An 18392-nucleotide genomic window follows, 5' to 3' on the forward strand; every position below is an offset into this window, starting at 1 on the left:
CACAGTAGAGGATATGTGCACAAAATGTAATATAGATTCTACTTCATTCGTCCACAGTACAACATAACTCTGAGCTTGATGTTAATACAGGTTAGCTTTGGAGAAGGAAAAGGTCAGAGAAGCAAATTATCCTCTTAGTCAACTAAATGTTAAAAAGCCAAAGAGTTTTCTCTTCCCAACAGATCTGTCGTTTCTAAAGAGACATAGCATTTAGGTAAACTGAGTCCAGGTGCAAGAAGAAAACGATTCATTCATTCATGTCAGATCTGTTGATAGCAGACGGTAAAATAAAGGGGAGGAGAGCGAGATAGGTGTTGGACTAGAGCGTGTTGTGGGACAGAGGGAAGCAGTTTTAGAGTCGTGTGCAGTTCCGCTGACAGCCAGCAGGGTTCAGGCCAGTGAAGACCAGGATTACTTGTCAGTGCACTTCTCTGCAGATGCTGCCTTGTACAGGGCCTCTCCCAGCTCCTCCAGTCGCTCTCTTTTGTCCAAATCCTGGTGCAGACCCGAGGGAACCTGGTTCAGGCCGTGCATGAGGCCGTAGAAACACCCTGCGATCAGGCCTGTGGCTTCACTCTCACCTGCAGCAACACAGTGTTTTTCACAGTGAGGCTTACACAGCGTGTGTTTAAAGTTGTCTTTTAGAAATGCTTCAGCAGGTCTCACCTCCGTGGAACATGGCTCGTTTACACAGCTCGGTCCAGTCGCTTCCTGCAGCCAGAAGAGCATCGTAGGCGATCATAGGAGCATCGTGACCTCGGCGACCTGGACGGCCCTCTGAACTCCAGCGTTTATACATCTATATCGACAAAGAAACACACAGAGAAATGTACAGTGTTAAAGTGAAAATCTGACAGGTAGGTTATCGTTGTGTGCTTTTTGTTTTGGACTTACCTTGTCTGTTTCCTCAGCATCGTAACGATCAGCGAACAGCGGTTTGCTCTGTCTCTCCTCGTTTATCTCTCTCTCCTCAAGGTAAAACTGCCACTTGGCCTCAAAATAGAACCAGTTCTCCTGATACTCTGCACAGGGATGCACAGTCACATTAGAAGCATCAGCTGACGGTCATGCTCTCTTCGACACATGCAACTGAAAATGAAAATGTCTGCACTTACAAATAAGCACATTGATATCACTCTTTCTTTTACATGGAAGGGTTTAGGGTTAATCAACCAATCTGCAGTGTAATGTACCATACAACAAATGACCACAGCCTGACCTGCCATGTGCCGGATGGTCTTTTTACAGTACTCCTCAGCGCGAGGGATGACCTTCATGAGCTCGCGGCCCCAGGCCACAAGAGGTTTCCCCTGGATCGCAAACGATGCAAACAGCGCCGTTGTCAGGGAGCCGAGGAAGCCTGAAGCAAAGTGACACCACGAGTCACAACTGCAGTGTAGAGACGCCTCATAGTTTCAGCTACAGCAGCACAGTAAACAGCCTGTAGTTGCTGTGTATCTAAGTTATACTCCACTGCCGTCGTCACCTGTGGGGTGGTTGTGTGTCATTCTGCCGATCTCAATGCTGACTTCCACCAGGTTGTCGAGTCTCTCAGGCTGCCAGTATCTCATCCCCACACACATGGCTTTGGCAGCAGCTCCAAACCCAGAGCCTGGATAATAATAATAATATTAATAAACTTTATTTAGCACCTTTCAAAACACAGTTACAAAGTGCTTTACAGATCAAGTAAAAATAACACCGTCATCACAAACATTTAGAAAAAGATAAAACCACAAAAACCTGATCTGTTTTGCAGAGTGAGATAAAACAGTCAGGTTAAAGGCATAAAACCATAATCAAATAATCAATATTGACAATAAAACAAATAGAATAGATGGAGTAAAAAATAAAAACAATAAGGCGGCAAACAACAGAGCTACTCTAAAAAAGCCTTCCTGTAAAAGTAGGTTTTAAGACCTGACTTAAAAGAGGGCAGTGGATTTGCTGACCTTATATACACATGATACACAACCATACCACAACATACACAACATTTTCATACAGTATACTGCACTTATGTTGGACTCACAAACTTTAAATAAAGATTATATATAGTATATACGTATATAAAATCTCCAATGACCTTTTTCATTGAAGGGCGTGTGCCAGGCGAGCAGGAAGTTGTGAGGTTTGAGGTGAACACAGTTCTCCACTGTGGCAGGATCAGGAGCTCGGCCCTGGAGAGAAACCATCGCCTCGACATAGAGACGCACCAGCTCCCGGTACAGGTCCTCCAGACACCAGTAATCTGCACACACACACACACACACACACACACACATAGAGAGTGACTGAGAGTCATTCATGAGTGGCATGTGAGTGGAGCTGTGCAGGGCTAAGTTTAGCCTCAGCCTGCCACACCACAGATTAGGGCCAGCATGTTTGTGGAGCGAGTGGAGAGTCACTTCTACACACCATGAGGTCAACGGGGATCCACGAGCAGACCCCCAGCCCTCCTGCTAGAATGAATACTATGTGTGTGTTTGTGTGTGTGTGTGAGAGAGACAGAGAAAGTCTGTCTGTTGACAAAGAAGTATCCCTCAAGTTAGCAGTCTATGACTATGAAAGACAGGAACATTCAACACCTCGAGTGGAGTGAGCTGGTAAAATAGTGACGATTTTTGTGGTTTAATTCCAGCTCTTCATGTTCTGCTCCAGGCGACACTGAATAATCTTCTTCACTGAACCAGGAGAAATTACTTTTTAACAGAGGGACCAGTTTGTTTTTATTTCTGCTGTTTTTTTTAAGCATATTTTGCGGGCTTTTTTGCCTTTATTTGATAGGATAGTTGAGAGAGATAGAAAACGAGGAGGCAGAGAGAGGTGAAATAGCATGCAGTAAAGGGCCAGCTGATGCAGGATTCGAACCGGGGCCAACTGCAGCGAGGACTATAGCTTCTGCATATGGGGCGCCTGCTCAACCCACTGCTCCACACTGTCACTGTTTACTTTAACAACATTCATTCCAGTTGTTTTCGAGGTAAATTCATTAAAAATGGCTGATGCGTGTTCCCGTCAGGGACAGTTTTTCAGTAACATTCTGTTATTATCTCATAGCGTGGTGAATGTGCAGGTCACAACTTGTCCACCAGAGCGTTTTGGAGTTGTTGGATTGTGTATTTGATGAGTTTGATGAGGGAAACCAAGAAATCCCATGAGCCTCCGTAGTGTAGCTCTGAGCAGCTTACAGCTCTGCTCCGCCGTTCTAAAAATAGCTTGCACCGACAATTAAAGGTAATGAACCTCCTTCTAAGACTATGGCAATGGGCCAATTTGCCAAAATGTTGAACTATCCCTTTAAGATAACGTATAGCCTAGGTCTTTGTGCTGGTGAGGAAGATTGACAGAGCCAAGTCGCTGTTTACATTAACAACATTCATTCCACTCCATACATTTCTGTCTGGCTGCTCTGTGAGTGCAGGCATGCTACAGTGCTGCTAAATAGGGCTTCCTAATCTCAAAAGATGTCATCACCACGACTCTGGACCAGAGTCACTGGCTTCGAGCCGCATCCGCAGCCAAACATGATACGGTCAGATTATGGAGGAGTCCGGGCTCTTTGTTCAGTGGAGCAGAGCTCAGGATCAGCTCTTCTATTTTAGACTCTTCTGTCCTGGAAACTCTTGGCCATTGTTGGTGGCGTAAATCGGCGTGTGGGCGAGGAGGGAATCCACATGAAGGATTCCACTCAGATTTTCCCTTTGATATCCTGATGCAAAGGTGGATTACAGGTTTTCTCAGCAGGTTTTATCTGCCAGGAAGTGATTAGCAGTTTCCATTGACTGTACAGAAGAAGCTATTCTGGTTGTGAGTGATTAAAAGTCGGTGTCTGTATTTTAGAGACATATTAGGTTGTGTTCATAAAAGACTGAGAAGATGAAGATTATGCAACATTTTCCTTTTTAAATAAATCTCTTAGAAAATCACAACTCTTTGACGTTCTTCATGACATCGACCTGTCCTGAACGTACCTGTTATCAGAGCTTCTGCTGTGGTCATGTGCATCAGCGCTGAATCGCTGAGGGGCCAGTTGTCAGGGTCCAGTTTCAGGGCTCCCAGTCCCCCCAGAGAGGCCAGTTCCTCCTGGATCTTCTTGCCTGAGGTGCAGACCTCCCAGCGGCCCTTTCTGTAGCCCAACGCATCTCCAACCGCTCCCAGAACCATGCCCGCCTTGAATTTCTCCATGACTGACCGTATAGGCTCTGCTCACCCAACTAATCACAGTCTTCTCTTGAATGCAGCTGTCCGACTCTTCATAGATGGGAAATGTCAATGTTCATTCTCTTTTGCCCCAAAACATCCTGAAGAAAGTCCAACAGCTTCTCCAGCAGCTCACAGTTTCTGTAAGATCTCCGCTCGGTGTGGACCCACAGACCTCGGCCTCTTCTCAGCAGCAGTTTGTCATCCCACACAGTCAATATCAAGGGTGGACGGACACATACACACACACACAAAGGCATCATGTTATCAGCCACAGCTTCTTTGTGTTGGGCGGTGGCGGTGGCTTCAGCTGTGATCAGGTGTCTCCTAAAAAGGCAATTCCCCCGTCCCCAACGCTGTGAGTCTGGACGGCTGGATGTGGAGCGCTAATGGGGGGGCCGGGCCGGACTGGGTTGGGTTGGGTTGGGCGTCCTGGAAGAGATGCTAATGTGCTGCTGGGCTGGACCTTGTTGACATCCCAGCCACCCCCATGGGAGGAGGGTAAGAATGGAGCATCATCTAAACTTTGTTGAGCCCCTCTAATCCTGACATCACTATTTTAAACTTTTTTATGAATCATCCTTTGTCCAGTCCAGGACGTTTTTTAATCCTCGGCTTCACCCAGTGCCAGGATTTGACCTCTTGAGTCATGCATATAGCACAAAACTGGCACTGCATTACACACTGAACATGCGTCACATACCTGGACATACTACACAGCTCTATATATATATGTATAATCTATATGCTCATAATTTTGTCTTTACTTTTATTTAGTTGCTATTGTATTTTTTGTACTTTGACTTAATGAACTCCCTCGTTATCCTTATATACACCATGTCAGACTCCTTGTAGGTTTAATAACTACTTGGAATTAATAGCTGATCCGACTCTGAGTCCTTTTGTCCATTTATCTGTTGGTGACTGCAGAACTAAACATACCCAGTAACAGTAGACAGGTCATTTCCAGAAGAGCCAATAATGATGATGATATACAGCAGGAATGCAACCTGATAAGGGACAACTGTTACCAAGCAGACACTTTTCACAGAGCGAAGGGCAGCGCCTCTCAGCTGGAATACGGGGAAAAAGTTTTTGTTTTTGCAACTAGCAACTAGCAACATGAGTTAATATGCCAGGGATGCAAACGGGTCAGGACCAAAAAAGAGAGGAATTGTCTGGGGGGGGGGGGGGGCTCACCATTAACAATATCACAGAAAAGTCAATTTCCAGTAGTCCAACCCCAACCAAGTATTGAGTGCATATAGATGGACATAGTTTTCAGAAGGCCAACATTTCTAGATTAAAAATGCTTTAAAAAAAATAAAAACCATTGCAATATTTCAGTTTTGGAGATACTGATTTTTAGGTCTTCACTGAATGTTAGTCATAATTATTACTATTAAAATAAACTGAATAAATAAAGACATGGGATTTAACATCCCATTCAGTGTGTAATGGACATATAGGCCTATATAATGTGTTAGTTTCACTTTAATTGAACACATTCTACATCGCGGAGGCGACGTCTCTCCTTCACCTCTGAAACGGGGCAGAGCTCCGTGGGAGACACCTGCCTGACACAGCAACGGACATGCACGGGGGGAAAACGGCGGCGCCGTCGCACCGAATGCACGCGGATACGCGCCGCTTTGGGTAACGAGCGCGCACGTCGCGTCTACATTGGAGGTGAATAGGTCGGCTGTTACCAGTGTAATCAGAGACAACCATGAATGAGTTGTCGCACACACTGAGGTGAGCAGCAGCAGAGCGGCCGCACCGTGACCACGGTCCGCTCCAGCTGCCTGGTGTCTCCATTACGCACCACGCGTCTTTTCAGTCACTTGTCCAAGTTCTCCTTTACTTTTTTTTTTCTCGAGACAACACTCATTCTCTCTGTCTCTTTTACCGGCGGTGTCAGCTGATGTGCACATCTGCAGCAACCCAAACAAATGCACATGTTACTGTTGACTGGCTCTATTCCAGCCACATGATTGGTTCGGCGCGGTGGAAATCTCATTATCATTGGTTATTTGTATTGTATAGGAAAAGTTATTTCACAATTTATAGACACAACACCGACAAGCACTGAGAGCCGCATGTTGCAGTGACGTTATATAGGCTATAAAAAAAATAATCCGCAAATAATAAGCCGACGAAAAGGTGCAACTTGCCACTTAACTTCTTGTCGATGTATTATTTGCGGGGGCTTTCGGGGGATCTGGTGACGGTGGAGGATCTGGGACTGATTGACTGTGGACCACCACCAGTCTGATCAGGTCCATCACAGCACAGCAGCTGCAGCACTGCCCCGCTGTCACATGACGCATATCAGCGCAATCTGTTTACATTAGCAGCTTCTGCTCACCTGACTCTGTGCAGCTTCTTCATTAAATCCAAACAAACAGTCCGACACAGCGACGCGCTGCTCCCCTTTGACTCTAAAGTCTCTGTAGCTCATCAGCCCGGAACTCGCCGTCATGGATCAGAAGCGACGGCGGCGTTTGGCCTCAGTGTCTCGGACTTCCAGAGCAGCTACAGCAGCGTTGTGACCTCAACCATGGTTGGTGAGAGCAGAAATGTTGTTGTAGGCCTGTGCATATTCTCATTTGTCCAGGTCATAGTATTTCAAAGGAGGTTAAATCGAAAGCAACTGGACTTATACTGAGTCTCCACACCAGATAGTTGGACCAGTCCCAGCCTGGTCAGATGCTACATGAACTGATGAAGCCTCTTGGATGAAGGTGAAACGTCTTCCTAGACAAATAACTAAGTCCAGTTGCTTTCGATTTAACCTCCTTTGAAAAAAAAAAAAAAAAAAAAAAAAATTGTTGTAGTGAAAATGGGCGGGCTCGTGAATTTTTTTTGAAACGAGTGAAAACGAGCGTTAACTCGCGTATCTCGCGTTTGGTTGCGCGTAAAAGCTCGCGCGAAAAAAAAGCGTTCCTCGTGTTTGTGTGGGAAGCCCCTGTGGGTCTTCTGCAGTGACGTTATATAGGCTATCTGATCCCCTGTGGGTCTTCCCACCAAACACGATGAAATAGACGAAGACGCGAGGGTCCCGTCGCCATAAAAGAATCGCGTGTATTGCGTCGCAAAAAAAAAAAGTCGCGTATACCGCGTCTCGCGCCTAATCGCGTCTTTGCGTCACGGCCTTTTACACCGCGGACGTAACGAATAAACGGTGACGTGTGAACGAACAACATAGAACAGGACCAGACGTGCGTTGTTTCCTCTTTTCACCTACAGCTCCACTCTCCCTCACTTACACTAACTAGCCTACTGTTATTGTTGAGAGCAGAGAATTGTGGGATTTGTAGTTTTGGACCAATCGCAGGTTGTGCTCTTTCTTTTTTGTGATTTTCCCGGTTCACACATGTCTTTTTTTTTTAGGGGCAAATGCGAGTGAAATGCTCGCCCATGGTGGGCAACTGGGCATAAGAAAATTTAAGACCTGTCTAAAATTATTTAAGACTTGAACACAATAATTCAACAAATTTAAGACATTTTAAGGCCTAAAAGTGTGTAATGGACATACGTATAGAGGGATTATCTGTTTACCAACAAATCAGGATGCGTGCGCAACCTGACTGCAGAAAGAACCGGTTGTCATGGTTACCTCCATGGATCTAGTGTAGTCAAAGCGGTGTTTGCTAGCGATGTTGTCAGCCTACCACAACAGTTTATCACCTACTGATGTAGTGTGTGTTTTATACATAGACTGTAGGTTTTATAACGGATCGAGGATCGAGTTTGTACCGCGGCAACGGCAACTCAGCCACGGGACAAGACACGGACACTCACAGCACGGCGTCGGTCATCGGTAAAAACAACACTGTGCATCCCTAACGTTACCTACAGTTATTTAACAGACAATCATGTTCAGGAAAATACTCACGATTACAAAACTACTGAGGTGCTGCCTGGTCAGAGACGAGGGAAGAGGACGGACATGTCTAAAGTCTGGAACAACTGCATAACGTAACTGTAACGTTATGCATGGCTGAGTATGTACCGGTAATCTAAAACAATGTAGCTTAACGTTAATTAATGCCAGCTTTCCATTAGTATGTGACCTTGTCTTCAGTCACTGTCGTAGTAAACATTTCACAACTCATTCGCTGCAGTTATAACGTTACAGCTGTGCCTGTGAGCATTTAGCTTTATCACCATTCAAACCAACGTATCTAACACGTTATATTGCTCGAAATTAATCCCCAATGTACTATTTTCTCTCTCGTTTGCCTTGAAAGGGGTGCGAGTTGACGGTATTCTGTTAAATTTGCGCGTTTTGTTATTTTTATCAAAACAATTAGTGCAACTAACAGCACAAAAAGACCTGATCACGGCTCTTGCTGCTGTCTTTCTTTAGGCGACATGCGCAGTAGAACGTCAGTGACGTAGGCTGATAATCCCTCTATAGCCTATATAATGTGTTAGTTTCACTTTAATTGAACACATTCTACATCGCGGAGGCGACGTCTCTCCTTCACCTCTGAAACGGGGCAGAGCTCCTAGGGAGACACCTGCCTGACACAGTAATGTACGTACCGACTGCACGCGGATACGCGCCGCTTTGGGTAACGAGCGCGCACGTCGCGCGTCAACATTGGAGGTAGGCAGTTATCAGTATGATCAGAAACCATGAATGAGTTCGCCTCAGTTTCACGTGATTGTCACTGTCAGGCTGTTAGAAAAACATTTTACTCACCCCAGCTGAGACGCTGAGACCCCCCCCTCCCCTCAAAACAAAAACTCTTCGGATCTGAATGATTCACACAAGTCACCTAATTGGTCATGAAAAAAGCGAGTTTCGCTTTTCGGCGCGCTGTTTGCATCCCTGTATGCGTATCTGCAGAAATCAGCCAGATAAAACCTAACTCCTAGTGGTCTCAGAGCAGTTTTAGAAAATACTTATCTCCAAACCAAATTCGTTATTCAAAGATAAATAAAATCTAACAAAAAATTAGTTGCTTTAAGTTCTTGTTTTTACGAGTGAAGAGTTTTGTCTGAAACTCATCACACACGTCTTAAAGCAGATATCAGTGGAATGTTTTTGTTAATATAAGTCCTAAATAGTCCTATTTTCCGTCAGCAATCACTTACATGAAGTATTTCAGCCTAAACACGAGTCTCTCCGTCACTCTGCTCTGCTGTAACCCGAGGAGAAAATTTTCCTTGTGGGATACAAGTGTTATCCAATGAGGAGAGAGAACGGCATGAAGGGCTGTGTGTGCAGCCAAGGGATGCGCGTGAATGTGGTGACGTAGCACGAGGACCAATTGATGCCTGACAAGGGCGGGGGCTGCTAACTCATGGTGCGTTCAAAGAAACTCGTACTTTGTGTTTTTCCTTCCTGTGAAGTCATACCAGTTCGATCTGGTACGAGTTCACGGGTCGGAAGTTACGAGTGGCCGTTATAGGGAACTTTCACAGACAACAGGATGGTAAAAACACGAGCTACGGGTTACCTGGAACGCTACCAAGTCGTAGTTGTGACTTGAAGCTGTAACTTACGGTTTCAAAAGCCTGCCTTGAACGCAGCATTAGCCGAAACGGCCGTGAAGCTGATATCTGCTTTAATCTCTTATCTTCCAAACATCTGATTCATGTTGAGTTTATAAAGTCATTCATATCAGGACTCTGATCAAACACGATCAAAACTTTAAAACCATCTGACAGATCAATTCTTCACTGTCAGAGCTGCTGTGCTTAATGGACAGAGGTATTTTTTACAACACTGTTAAAAATAACATGCTTTATTAACAACTTTATTTTTATTTTTTTTAAAGAAAACAATGTTATGGTACGTTTCTGTGACAAAACATAAAATTCTGTAAATACCTGTTTTCTTACCAGAAAAAAAAAATAATACTGTTGATAAGAATGATCTGTATGGCTAGAAACTGTTGACCACACGTTTGACAAATCAAAAAAACAAAACAAAACAAGAAAAAGGTCAAATGTACCATGTTATCGTACTGAACACTGATAGATGTCACATTTTCTTGCTCCTGAACCTCAGACGACGTCGGATTGAACAACGATCGACTGGGGAAAAGCTTTCACACCCTCTTTCTCTTTCTCTACACTGTAGATAGGTTTGCACACACAACTTTAACAGTACTGACAGTTTGTTTATATCGTCGAACCAACACACGTCTACCTTTGATTTAGCTACAAAGATGAACAACATGACACGTTCACCAGCTCCTATACGCTGTTTCACAGTCGTCATGAAGCTGATTTTCTTTGCCGCTTATCATCTGCAATTCAAAATTTCATCCCGCACATTCAAGAACACCATCGTAGAACATCACTCACTTTATGTGGACATAAATATAAGAACTTAAAACGTTTGACAACCTAAAAAAAATACCAAATAATCCATCCTTGTTTCACATGGCAGAGGTTGTTGGCAGAACGTTTCAAACAGAAAAACATGGCCGACACTGATGTGAGTGTAAAGAGGTCGCCTGCTGCCAGCCGACAGGTACCTGAGCTTTACCTTCAGTCGCACTCTTCAGCCAAGACAGGGGTGCATTCAGCAAAATACAGAGTCTCTTAGTGTTTATAGTAACACTCAAAGAGCAACGTTTACATCTTAAGATGGTGGGAGAGCGTCGCTGTGCTGCGCTGACCTGTGTCTGTGGGTTTATGGGCTCAAGTCTTGTTGTGATCACAGCTGGATTTGGTCTGGTATATCTGTGACCACATCTGGCTGTGCTGTATGTAGCACTACTGCACGGTCGCCCACAGGTGGCAGCGCAATCTTTAGTAGTTCTGTGGTGCTTTAAGACGCCACCTTCGCCCCCCCGCAGCTGCTCATAACATGACTCAGACCTGAAGCAGTGTAAACAAACAGTTAAAATACTCTTAGCTGGGACGTAGATGTTCTTTTTTTTTTTCTTTAAAAGGTCTAGTGTGTCGGTGAAATCTACTGTCGTGTAAACCCAGTAGCTCTGTAGCTGTATACAGTGCTACCTGATAACAATACAATACAATAAAATAAAATAAAATAAAACAAAGTCCTAAAACAACAGCAAAAGTGTAAATCAGTGCAGTTTTGCAGAGTTGGCAATTCATCATCATCATCATTATCATCGTCACCTGGATAATAAAAAACAGTCAATGTGCCAGTCAGTTTCTCTTTGTGTACAGCAGCTCACACACTGCAAAGCTAAAGAAACTCAAACTAACAAATGTAACACAACAGCATTTCATTTTTTTTTTCTAAACTGAGGATCCTACTGTGAACGCTCCTTATATTAAGATCTCATCAGGATTGTAAAATGTCGTCACCTGTTTTCTTTCAGATACACGTTTGTTTTTTGTTCTTGTTTTTTTAAAATCAAACCTACTCTCATTTGTACGAGCACAGTTTTTTTACATTTTACTCCTTTTGTGCTGGTGCTGAGCTCATGCTGCTCCGTCCGACCCCGACTCGGTACAAAAAAAAATGTGGATTTGAACTTTCTCACTTGTCGCTTTCGCTTCTTATATTATTAATAAAACCAAAATGAAAATATTTAGCATTGTATTGTAAAAGAGGCAATATGTTTAACCCCCATCCACCCACCTACACACACCAACACACCCCCACACACACACACACACACTCTCAGACAAACATACAATAACAGGCAAGCACGCTTTTCCTCCGCTCTCAGTGATTGTTAGAGAGCTACACATTCGCAATCAAAGTGAAAATAATGTAGATCACTTTTTGTTTTGTTTTTCCTCCTCCTCCTCTTCCTCAGCCTCCGCACCCGGCTGAAGAAAAACATGCAGATTTCTATACGCCGATCCGTTCGCAATCGACAAGAGGCCACATCCTACTGCATCTATAATTTAAATCCTCTGTGTGTGCTGAAAAACTCGCTCTCACTGTCGCTCCTCATCGAAGCCAAGGGTGCAGGTTAGTGAGCCAAGTCCACAGCAGCAGTTCAAAGCCGCACCCATTGGTGATTTGCCCACGAGTTCTCGGGGAGGGGGGGGGGGGGGAGTACCCATTATTTTCATATTGCAAATGACAAAGTCTGTCCTTGCCAGCAAAAAACAAGAAAACAAAAGAAAAATCATCATCTCTCTCCTGTTGATTTCTCCTCTTTGAGCTGAGTTTCCAGGTCACTGCCCAACCAAGGCATCGAATGCAGTTGGAAGAAGAACTTGAACAACAAGCTGCGAACGGGCTTATTGAGAAGTCGTCTTTTTGGCTCATTTCTTTAAAAATTCTAATTAAAAAAAAAAAAAAAAGGAAGAAAAAAGAATAAGAAGAAAAAGGAAAGATAATTGGAAGAAACACAAACTCCATCCGCTGAATGAGGCCAGACAAACACTATGTCATGTTGCGTTTACTTCCCGTCACGATTGGCCGGGCAAACTCCACAAAGTCGTCTATGAGGACAGGCCACGCCCCTGAGGACAGACGAATAAACAAGTTATTAGTTCAGTCTAATACAGTGAATTAATTAATTCATCATCAGTTCAGTTTCCACATCGTAAATCATTCACTGTGCTGTGAGAAAACAGTGAGTGTGCTACTTTTTACTGGCTGTGAAGCTGCTTCCAGCAAAACTCTTTTGTTTATGTGTTGTTTTGATTTCAGAAGAGATCAAATTAGATATAAACAGGAAAGGAAAAAACGATGAACATGTCGGTTTACATGTTATCTTCCTCATTCATAGAAACATATATAATCTTGCAACAAATTAACTGTGATTAGACTTGTTTTCATGCTTTCTGGGTTGAAAACTAATGTCATAATACAAAAAAACGCATAGATAATGACAGATAATTTCCTACAAAGAGGCCTGACACTTTATTAATATTATGATTAATGATTAATGAAAAGTATTTAATGTTTTAGTTCTGTCTTTACAACAAAGAGCAGATAAAGCAGTAGAAAACGACTGCTGCATTATCTTTGCTCCAGCATCTTTCCATTTGAATGAGATGGAGCAGCTTCTCTGTTATCTCCATTGAAAATGATGCATTTGTTTATGTGACTGCAGGAGAAAGTCACTGTTTCTCCACGACAGTTTGAATAGATCAGATCATTTACTTTGATTACATCCACTTACTCTGGTGTTTCCTCAGTTATATGAGATACGATTAAATCCAGCTGAGTGAACGAGTGACGCTGATATTAGAGATCACCTTCTTTGATTGGGCATCAATATGACTTAATCTGACACAATCAGGGTCGATCTGATTGATCAGTTTGTGTTTTAATGATGTCATCGATCATCTTCCTCCTGAGCTCACCTTCCTCGTCGTAGTTGGACATGTCGTCTGCGATCATGTTGCCAAAGTCCAAGAGGAGGTTCCACGTGTCCTTGGGAATCGACCGCTTGTGATGCTCCTGAACGCAGCACAGTAACAGGAAGAGAGGAACATTATAATATATATTAACTTAGTGAACGTATTAAGACTTTTAATCGTTATTGACGCTGTGATTGTATTGTTGTTGAGGTGAATAAAACAAACTCTTTGTGTCAATATACACATCCCACAGTAATAACAAGAGAACTGGGCCCGATTGCAGTTGTAACAGATGTTTCCACACTCACCAGCAGAAACCGGTTCCAGAGATCCAAGAACTTGAAGCGACCGGTGAGAACTAGATTCCAGTAAGCCACGGCCATATCTAGGTCTGGGGAAGAAAGAAAGAAAGGAGTTTATTGATTAGCACACAGGTGAACTTTTAGAAACCAAAAGTCTGTCCACCAACACGTTCGTCTCTTGGACTTACCTAAACCTTTCTGTCCGGGGTTCTTGGCGAAGTTAAAGGTGAACTGGTAGAAGTCTTTGAACTTCCCCGTGTCTTTCAGCTCCTGCTCCAGTCTGGGAAGGATTGCCTTGAGTTTTTCAGGACTATCACAGCTGCACGAGACATCGAAGACAAACAGAAGAGAAATCAGACTTCCAACATCCTGTTACTGTGACCGGCAGTGAACTGCACATAGAAAATGACCAGTTTCAAATATATAGTTGTATACTGTTAAACACAAAACCCCTAACAGCTGCTTTCTAATTTATCCTGAAGGAGGATGACAATATGATATATTGTGATATACTGGGAAACTATAAGAAAAGTAGATGTACTGAGATTTCTTTTTCCAAAGGTCTTTTTGTAGAAAAGCTCTAGTGTAAAGAGTAAAGAACACACAGTTTCAAATCCACAAATACGGATAATTTTTTACACATTTAGACTCAGAACAGCTGGACCTACATTTGTATTTGACAGTTCCTGTGACATCAGACAGACACCATAGTAAATACTGGAGAAATTAAAATCTGCTTCAATCTGTACTACAGGAAGGATCAGAACAATAATATCACACATGTAACATCAAACATTACACTTTAATTACACTTATTAGTGCAATCTGAGCAGAAGAGTCTCCATCGGTTGGCAGGGCTCCTGACTGCCCCTAAATGGAGGCATTCTGCCCCTAAAATTTGAGACAGTGCAAGTAAATCTACTTGCGCGTGTGCAACCAGTAAATTTGCTGTTTGATTGTTTTTTTTAACACTCAAAGAATCTGGAATCTGTCATAACAGGCGACAGGCCAAGGTGTATGAGGATCATGAATGAAAAGGAAATGTGAATATTTGCTTTGTGCCCTTAAATTTAGTTTTTGTCCTCTTAAAATTTTACATTGCAGGCCACTGTGCTCAAGAGTTAAAGCAGAAGTAAGCGATCCGGTCGTTTTGGCTAACTTCCTGTCAGCGGATGGAGTTAGCAGTCCCCGCCCTCGTCCCTATGTCACCACATTCACGTGCATCCCTTGGCTGCACACACAGAGAGGACCGCCCCTTTATGCCGTTCTCTCTCCTCATTGGATAAAGGTTGTAGGATACAAGGAAAGTTTTCTCCTTGGCTTACAGCAGAGCAGAGTGACTTATATTAACACAAACATTCCGCTTACTTCTGCTTTAAACAAGTTAGTTTCACCCAAAATCAATAAATCACCAATTTTCTGCTCACCGTCTTGCCAAGGAAGGGTTTGGAGAACTTTTGGAGTTATCAAAACGCTTCTGGAGTTCCGAAAGTTTTCCAAACCCTTCCTTGGCATGACGGTGAGTAGAAAATTGGTGATTTATTGATTTTGGGTGAAGTATCCCTTTAGGCCCTGGTTGGAGAAATGAATACAACACTAAACCACTGTTATATCATGTTAACTATTGATAAAACATCAATACAGCACTTCAAAGCATGAATGCAGTATCACCTCCTAAAATATTTTTGTCCATCTCTACTTTCTTCTACTTTCTACCCTCGTCGTCAACAGTTGTGTTTTTGTTTCCCAGGATGCAGCAGCCTCTCTCTCTGACTGCTTAGCTGCAGGTGTCAGCGTCGGTGGCGTCACTCACCCCAGCTCCGACATGCCGTCCAGGAACTCCTTCCTGCTGAACTCGCACTGCGTCGCCGCCCTGAACTTCCAGGCCACCACCAGTATGCTCATGCTCGCCGGGTCCAACGTCAGGTCGTCGCAGAACTGCTGGATCCCATCGATGCCGATCTTGTTCTCATCCTGGGGGTCTGCAGCGAGGAAGGAGCGAGCAAAACAATGTAACGGCAGACAACAGTTGCATTGTTAAAGGAATAGTTCACTCAAAATTGAAATTTCTTCTCATTATCTACTCACCCTCATGTCGACTAAGAAGGGCTGGGAGAAGTTTCAGAGTCCTCCGTGGCTTCTCTGAGTTACAGGGGGTCTCGGCGTAGCAGTGCATGTCCATATAACGGTTGCAAATGGATACCAACTGTCTTCGTAACAAAAAGACACACCAAAAAACATCCAAATACCTCCATGCTGCTCGTATGTAATGTCCGTCTTGTATTGAAGCCCCGAAATGCGAAATTGTTCCTCTTCCTGGTCTTCCTTCCAAATCTCGTGAGATTTGGACGGACCAGGAAGAGGAGCTGCTGTTACAAACAAGCTTGAAATATAGACTTATTTAATTTTTTTCGGAACAATTTCGCATTTCGGGGCTTCAATACAAGACGGACATTACATACGAGCAGCATGGAGGTATTTGGATGTTTTTTGGTGTGTCTTTTTGTTACGAAGACAGTTGGTATCCATTTGCAACCGTTATATGGACATGCACTGCTACGCCGAGACCCCCAGGTAACTCAGAGAAGCCACGGATAACTCTGAAACTTCTCCCAGCCCTTAGTCGACATGAGGGTGAGTAGAAAATGAGTGCAGTTTGATTTTTGGGTGAACTATTCTTTTAAGTTTTGAAACACTTGCCTTTGTATCTGTTGTAGAGCTGCTCCAGCTTCTTGCGATCCACCGAGGTTTTCATGGATTCTTTGTAGTAGAGGTCTGGGTTCTGGAAGTAGTTGTCTGTGGCCACCTCTAGTTTCCAGTCATTCTGCGTCAGGCAGTACACGGCTGTCCTCTCCCCGGCCTGAGTGAAGGACATGAACTGCCGAACCTTGTCCTTCTGCGACGACTTCAACTTGTGCTGCAGAGCGAGAGAGAAGGAAGGCACACAGGTAAATACAGGGTTGGGGTGGTTAGTTACCTGTCCGGACAGAAACAGCTGTGAGCCCCACACACAAAAACAGAATTCCTACACAAGCATACGACTTGTGCCAGGTTTGGTTGCTTAGAGAAAATGCATCATTTACAGTAAGTAAGTAAATCTTTATTGTCTTGAAACGGGCAAATGTGTGCTTGACGTTTAAAGACACAACAGACACTAATGTAACAGAGAGGAAGAGACAAAACAGCACTGTTGTATGATGATGACCGGCAGAAAATAAAATCTATACAAAAGAATCTAGAAAAAGACTTGTGGCAACAGTTTTGTCGTCTCCACAGAATGAGAAAGAAGAATGAATCACAAGTGTGTGCGACTACCGGTACCTCCTTTTCCCTGCATTTAAGAATAATATTAAAAGTATTGGAGGTAAACTTTCACACAGAGCCCAATCCCATACTGTAAAGAAATTTACTTTTCATTACTCTTACTGGTGAATATTACTTTACTCATTTGCAAAAAGTCAAATAGACAACCATGAGGCCTTCAAGGACCTGTCAGGTTCTGATGCCATAAAACAAGTTCCTGCTTTGTCCCATGTCCCGGTCATGGGTGAATGGGAACCAACCAGACAGGCATGTGGAGCTGCTGAGGCTGCACACAAACAGTCACAACTTTTGGAGCATTGGTATCAGAGTGCAATGTTGAAGCACTTGTCTGTAATTCATCTGATCTGTACCAAAAATGCATATAGATAGACTATACTTAAATGCCACGTGCAAAAAGTAAAGAGTCATACCTTACGTGCAACAGCATAAAGATATATTAGTGTAAGTGAATCAAGAGGAATTAAAAATAAGGCATAAATAAAAATCACCGCGTCGTGTGTCACTGTAATCTGGACGGTCACCGAGAAGATTGCACGTCTTCTTTAGCAGAGCTGCAGACACTGACTGACCCACCCGATCATCAAACAGCAATAAACGGTGACAGGCCAGTGTTTGGCGACCCAGTTTTCCTGGGAATGAGAAGGGAGGGAGGGAGGGAGTGAAGCAGGCTGCAGGCAGGCAGGCAGGCAGGCAGCTCCCTCCTCCTCCTCCTCCTCCTCCTGACCCGGAGCAGCAGCAGCAGCAGCAGCAGCGTAGACGAGCTACCAAAAAGGGAAAGGTACGTGCTGCAAGTGCCCGGCTCTCTCTCTCAAAATACCAGCAACTGACCTTCCATCACACTCACTCACAGTCCCGACACACACACACATCACCCTGACAATGCGACACTTGGCTGAGGAGGACACTCCGATCCCCCCATGTTATGTTATGTTATGTTGCTGCTCCTCCACCTCCTTCTCCTCCTCCTTTTTTTTTTTTTAAATGACAACCCGGTTCCGGTTTTTAGACTCGTTTAACGGGGCTAAAGAACTGTCCCGGTTTCTCATTTTTTAATCTTACCTACCATTTTATCACCCGCTGTTTTGCCCAACTTGATATCCAATTACCCGTGGTGCGCATGCGCGGAAGCACTGCGCTACTGTACGGCGTGCCGCTGCGTTCAAGGGAATTGTAGTTTTTCCGGGTGGGGGGGAACTGAACTGCACTCAAAACTCAAACAGGGCCCGCTGTGTGTCGAGGATTTACTTAGCTTAACAGCTTTAAACGTAAATAAACAACTGATTCGGGAAAGTACTTAAC

At 43.8% G+C, this 18392-nt stretch overlaps 2 protein-coding genes across 2 annotated transcripts; both read right to left on the reverse strand.

The window, feature by feature from the left end:
• Window positions 1-411: 411 nt before the first annotated feature.
• On the reverse strand, window positions 412-4188 carry adprhl1 (ADP-ribosylhydrolase like 1; the record flags this gene model as incomplete). The annotated part of the gene is made up of 7 exons (XM_084001726.1): window positions 412-581; window positions 667-799; window positions 895-1022; window positions 1220-1360; window positions 1487-1612; window positions 2087-2251; window positions 3975-4188. 7 exons carry the CDS (start codon window positions 4186-4188, stop codon window positions 412-414), a joined length of 1077 nt encoding a protein of 358 aa, XP_083857852.1.
• Window positions 4189-11773: 7585 nt separating this feature from the next.
• Window positions 11774-18212, reverse strand: dcun1d2b (DCN1, defective in cullin neddylation 1, domain containing 2b; the record flags this gene model as incomplete). The annotated part of the gene is given in 8 exon segments (XM_084001367.1): window positions 11774-12621; window positions 13471-13567; window positions 13776-13858; window positions 13958-14088; window positions 15583-15751; window positions 16470-16686; window positions 18157-18197; window positions 18200-18212. Coding segments are annotated over 8 exon segments (831 nt in total). The 3' UTR covers window positions 11774-12541.
• Window positions 18213-18392: the final 180 nt, after the last annotated feature.

Source organism: Trachurus trachurus (assembly GCF_905171665.1).
Source record: "Trachurus trachurus genome assembly, chromosome: 3".
NCBI classification, from domain to species: domain Eukaryota; kingdom Metazoa; phylum Chordata; class Actinopteri; order Carangiformes; family Carangidae; genus Trachurus; species Trachurus trachurus.